A 5469-nucleotide genomic window follows, 5' to 3' on the forward strand; every position below is an offset into this window, starting at 1 on the left:
GGGGGGGCACTTACCATCTGAATGGGCACCTCTGGGACCTCCCTTGCATAAAAGTCCAGCTCTGCAAATGAGTCTAACTTGCTTTTTCCCCGTCTTCTCGCAGACAATCGTATCGTTTTTCAACGCTCTTCGGGCCACACGTTTGGCTTACCTGCTGAAGAAACACCCTACTCTTCAAAGTAATGATGTGAGATGGGTTGTTACACTCACACACACACATGGACACACACACACGCACATGCACTACAGCCATACTCAAAGTTTATTTGCATAAATGCTGAGTCATCAGTTTTTCTGCAAGTTATTTGAACTCAAACTACCTCCACATCTTTTATAAAATGTTCTGCTTGATTAGCAGTGGCTTTTGTTATCATAGTGACTTTTAGTATTTGTACTTTTTATGCTTTTTGAACTTCATTTACAAAAAATAAAATAAAATAAAAACCCTTAAAAATTTCAACTCAACACTGTTGTTTTTGCAATCAGCTTCAGCACATTTGCTTTGTTTTTAGCTCATGTAATTTCACCCTAAAGCTATTGGTTTGCTTATTTAAGTTTTTAGCTGTAGCTTTGCTAATKTTACATTTTAAAGTAAGGTTTTGCAGTTTTTAGTCAGTTTTGCTCCTTCTAGCTTTAGTTTCAAACTTCAACAAGCTCTCAGCTTTCACACTGCATTTGTACAGAAATGCTGCTRCTCTACAGTAGTTAGTCATTGTCTTCATTACTGAACACAGATGCATTTTATGTTATCAGTCAAATTGCATCTCCAAATGTATATAAACTGTACATTCCTAGAAAGTATTTAGTGTGCAACAGGACCAAACAAGTTTGACYGCAGCTGCTGATTGAACAGTAATAATTGTGTTTTTCCACATTATTTTTACAGTTAATACCTCAGTTAACAACACAGTGTCTAAAGGAGGGTTATATGGAGAAAACTGGCCCAACGGTTTGTTCAGTTACAATTATTTATAAAGTTATTTTGATTCTTTTGTTTTTATTTCGTAATAGGTTGATCAAATTTCTGTATTTGTGTGTTTTTCAGCAACGTGAGCCTTTTAAGAAGAGGTGGTTCATTTTGTGTTCAATGAACAGAAAGCTTCTATATTTTAAATCTCCGCTGGTACAGAACATTTCACAATATTAACCATTTCAAAAGTAGTATTTTAATTGTAAAAATCAGAGATATTTGCACTTGACTTCTGTTTTGCTGTTGGTCAGGACGCTACAGATCTGGGCTCAGTTTTCATCGGCTCAGAGAACCACGGGTACTTGGTGTCAGAGAGCTGCAGCCGGAGCACACGGTCAGGCCGGTGGCACTGCGGGATCACCCTGGAGACTCCGGGCAGGCAGTTTGTGTTCATGTGCGAGCAGGAGGAGGAGAGGAGGGAGTGGATGGAGGCCTTCAGAACGGTCATCTCCCAGCCCATGACCCCAGAGGACTACGCCAGTACAAAGATCCTTTTACAGCTGAAACAAGACACTGTCTTCTTGTCTAAGTTCAAATCTCAACCCTCACTCCTAATCATTTCTCTCTTTTTGTGTGTGCAGATGAAGCTACTTTGAGACGAGGAAAATGACCGGGACTTTTTTTTTTTTTAGCAAACTGTCTACAAAGTGACACAGCAGAAGTTACTGACACATCAGAGGCAGCATGTCAACAACACTGGACTTGTTTTATTTAGTGCATGAGAATGACTCATAAAAACATTCTTTTGCATTAGTCTGTGTATTAAAAATGAACAAAATGTATTTATTGGAGTCTTTATAGTTTATTTAGGATTTTATAATTGTTTTCTTTGATAAAACCATTATATTTTTGTTGATTTTGTGTAGTTTATGTAACTCGATTTGCACATTTTGATGACTACTCACATTTGCTCTCAATTGAAATTATTAAAAAAATCTGTCAGGAAAAAAATTCATTCATATGAACAAATTTCCTTGTCTGGGAAAAAAATAAAGCATATAAAAAGCTATTGATTAATAACTTTACTGATACTTTTTTGTTGGATATTTACATATAATTTATATGCCCTTATATGACAGTCCTGTTAATTTTAAGCCTTTAATGTTTTATTTGTCTCGTTGTTTCTGGGTGGAATAATTAGCCAGCATACTACTTTAATGACTTTTAAAAACAAAAAATGGGTGCGCAAATCTAAATTGAAGTTTTTTTTTAAAACTTTATTAAAATTGGGTGAAAATTAAATGGTGCAGAAGGTGAAACGTCCTGTAAACTTTTCACTGTTTTGGCAATTTACTGCGCTTCCTATTTTTGCCTCTAGGTGGCGGCGCACTTTCACAAGAACTACATGGAAGAACTACAAGATTGATAGTAAAAAACGAAGACGACTCACTTCGATGTATTTTCCCTGGATCTAAAATTGAATTGGAGAGAAGTAAATTCAGGGAGAAAAAATCTGAAATGCCAGAAAACTTGTTTGTATTTAAAGATAGTTTTTTTTTCTTTCAAAAAACATGTTTTAATATGGTGTYAGTTTTAGCCGCAGCGGAGACGAGGAGGCTTGGCGGAGCCTCTCATCTGTCTCCACATAGCTGCTAAGGAGCCACGTCTGATTCCGACCGAACCACGGTTGCAGCAGCATCATCCGACTCAGCCTGTCTTGTAGAAGAGGATTTTTAAAAGCGTTTTGTTTGGACCTCCGGATTATTAACGAGCTAGCTAATTAACAGCGTGTCGTTTACCGTGAAGCAGCCGGGCTGAGATGCGAACATAGCCGTCAGAGAGCGAGTCAGGCCGCGGAGAGACACCCAGGCTGGCTTCATGATCATCTTTCAGACACAAAACGGAGCGTAAATGTTGAACACAAACCTCTTTGTCGACTCGGTTCACGTCGATAGAGAAGATGCGCAAGGACGTGAGGATATTACTGGTGGGGGAGTGTAAGTGTGAAGCTTTTCTTACGCTGGAGCTGTTTGCAGGTCAAATCTGTGCAGAGTCAGCCTTTAACAGCAGTGATGGAGTCTGGTTTTCCTCTTACTGCTAAACACTAGTTATAGGTGGATATTTTCTTACTTATAATTCCAACTCAAGTCCTGGGAAATCCTCAGAATGATGGATCATGCAATTTACGTATTGCAAATAAAAGGCATGTGGTGGCCCAAGGGAATGAAGTGGTGTTATCAGGTAGTTGCTGGAGTGTGCCGACAGCCAGTCAATAATTAAGTTAAAGGCCTGCAGTCTCTTCTAATTATCGTCACAAAAGCTTTTAACGTGAAGTTTAACTTAATTTTCACCACTATTTTTTTGTCAGAATGTAAATTATATGTCAGTAATAGGGATGGGTGATATTGACAAAAGCAATTATCAATTAATTGTGGCATTTATCTGATAACAATTCGTAAATGACAATTCCACTTGCATGTAGTTGACTTTGTAGCGTTTGTCTGCATTTTCTGGCTTCTGTTTTTTTGTCAGTGTTTCAGGTGATTAAACAGWTCACAAGGTTAGAGTTAGCATTAGTTGCTCTGCACCGCCTCACATGCGTGCCTAATAATGATAGTGTGTCCCACAAAAATACCTCATCACATTGCAGTAGTTGCAAAGTGGCTGATATTAATTGTTGACAGTTTTTCTGTTGATGAAGTGCACGCAAGATAGTTTTGCCCAACACTAGTCAGTAAGCCTTTTTAGCTAAACTGTGCTGCTCTCGCTTCACAGCCAAGGTGGGRAAAACGTCTCTCATCATGTCCCTGGTCAGTGAGGAGTTCCCAGTTGTGGTACGGACCCTCTCATATTCTATCAGCTGAAATTTTACACCTTCAATTTGAATYGTTTCATTGAAGCCTCGTGTTTTGCAGGTTCCGTATCGAGTTGAGGAGATCACGATACCTGCGGATGTCACCCCAGAAAGAGTTCCCACTCACATTGTGGATTATTCAGGTGGTTAAACAGGACTGAGCTGTTCCCTTGTTTGTTCTCCTCCCTGGTTTTCTTTCAACATGCTTGCGTTTCTTTCTGTAGAAGCGGAGCAGACAGATGAGCAGTTGTTTCAGGAAATCTCCAAGGTAGGTAGATGAATTACGCCATTAGGGACGCTCTAGCTGGAAGCCTAACGGGCATCTGTGCTGATCTCTCACTCAGGCAAATGTCATTTGCATCGTCTATGCCGTCAACAACAAGATGTCCATAGAGAAAGTGAGGCACTCCTGCTGATGACATTTCCATATTTTATTTGTMTATCAGTYAAAAAGYGGACTCGATGAGAATCTGTCTTACTTGTGTGTGCAGGTGACCGATCACTGGATCCCTCTTATTATCGAGAACACAGACAAGGACAGCAGGTCTGAACACTCAGTCTCACTACATGTGACACTAACTCAGTGCAGACAGGAGTCACACCCTGTAGTTACATGGTGTGTGTGTGTGTGTGCGTGTGCGTGTGTGCGTGCTGTAGAAGTGGAACATTTAACACATTCAGCTTCTTTTGAATGAGCCATCGAGTTCTGAAGAAGCAAAATCTAAAAATATGTACAAACTCTGGGAAATGATAGGTGTATTTTTATCCTCCACAGCTATAAGGTAAAGACATATAATGATGTTTTTGTCCATATTTGTGTGTGTTTTGTCTGTTAGCAACATATCTCATGAACCACTGCACATATTTTRTCGAAACTATTAGAAATCAKTCACTGGATGTACATCTATACCGGATTAACTTTTAGAATTATRACATTAGCTGACACAAAACCTGCATAACTAAGTCAGTTTTTAAAATATTGTGCTAAAACTTGATACTCACAATGGGACATTTTGTAAGATTGCTGTGGGTCACGTGACCCAGATGACGTGCAAAATTCAGATGGTGGGCAGGAAGTGATTTGCTCCTGTTCAAAACACAGCAAAATGGATCACGGCGAGTACGCTAATGCCCTAAATAGGCTGGCGCAGATGAGATATTGCGAAAAATAGTGCCTATATTTCGGATATGATCCATATTGTCTTAATAAATAAGACTTGTTATATAATCTGGTCGATAGGATCTGGTGCTGCAGGCTTCGTATTAAACGATGAGCCGGATGAACGCTTTCAAAAGCTTCGAACCTACAGTTATTTAGTTTCAGGTTGGGTCAGCCATTAAGGTCGACTTGCTGAGTAGTGAGACGTGCTATTTTAATTAACCTATGATAGCAATGCGATCGTTAATGCTAACAGTGACTTAACCCCATGTGGTGGCAATGTGCTTGGATCTACTTGTAAATAATTTATTTACCTTCTGTAAACCCAAATTCCAGTAACTGTCCAATAAAATGTCTGAAAATATGATTTAAACGATACGATCCTCACCTGTTAGAAAGTGGTCGCTGCAAACTCCTGTTTTTAGCTGTAGATTGTTGATCCTCTTTTGTCGTCTTTTTTCCTGACACACTACTTTTGGAACACACACACACACACACACACACACACACACACACACACACACACACACACACACACACACACAC

The 5469-nt window shown here is 39.4% G+C and overlaps 2 protein-coding genes across 4 annotated transcripts in view; both read left to right on the forward strand.

The window, feature by feature from the left end:
- Window positions 1-1752, forward strand: part of LOC106515262 (arf-GAP with dual PH domain-containing protein 2) — a 4827-nt gene extending 3075 nt beyond the window's left edge. The window contains exons 7-11 of one of the 2 annotated variants that reach the window (XM_014004963.1): window positions 104-187; window positions 887-949; window positions 1046-1123; window positions 1222-1450; window positions 1552-1752. In XM_014004963.1, coding sequence (XP_013860417.1) covers window positions 104-187; window positions 887-949; window positions 1046-1123; window positions 1222-1450; window positions 1552-1580 — 483 coding nt within the window. In that variant the 3' untranslated portion in view covers window positions 1581-1752. Of the gene's footprint in view, window positions 1-103; window positions 188-886; window positions 950-1045; window positions 1124-1221 lie in introns of both variants that reach the window. The other variant, XM_014004962.1, reaches the window with a different exon arrangement.
- An 800-nt stretch (window positions 1753-2552) lies between these two features.
- Window positions 2553-5469, forward strand: part of rhot1b (ras homolog family member T1) — a 13967-nt gene continuing 11050 nt past the window's right edge. The window contains exons 1-6 of one of the 2 annotated variants that reach the window (XM_014004952.1): window positions 2553-2907; window positions 3686-3744; window positions 3826-3907; window positions 3989-4032; window positions 4109-4162; window positions 4256-4308. In XM_014004952.1, coding sequence (XP_013860406.1) covers window positions 2871-2907; window positions 3686-3744; window positions 3826-3907; window positions 3989-4032; window positions 4109-4162; window positions 4256-4308 — 329 coding nt within the window. In that variant the 5' untranslated portion in view covers window positions 2553-2870. The remainder of the gene's footprint in view (window positions 2908-3685; window positions 3745-3825; window positions 3908-3988; window positions 4033-4108; window positions 4163-4255; window positions 4309-5469) is intronic. The other variant, XM_014004951.1, reaches the window with a different exon arrangement.

The sequence above is a fragment of the Austrofundulus limnaeus genome, unplaced genomic scaffold (genome assembly GCF_001266775.1).
Source record: "Austrofundulus limnaeus strain Quisiro unplaced genomic scaffold, Austrofundulus_limnaeus-1.0 Scaffold27, whole genome shotgun sequence".
Lineage (NCBI taxonomy): Eukaryota > Metazoa > Chordata > Actinopteri > Cyprinodontiformes > Rivulidae > Austrofundulus > Austrofundulus limnaeus.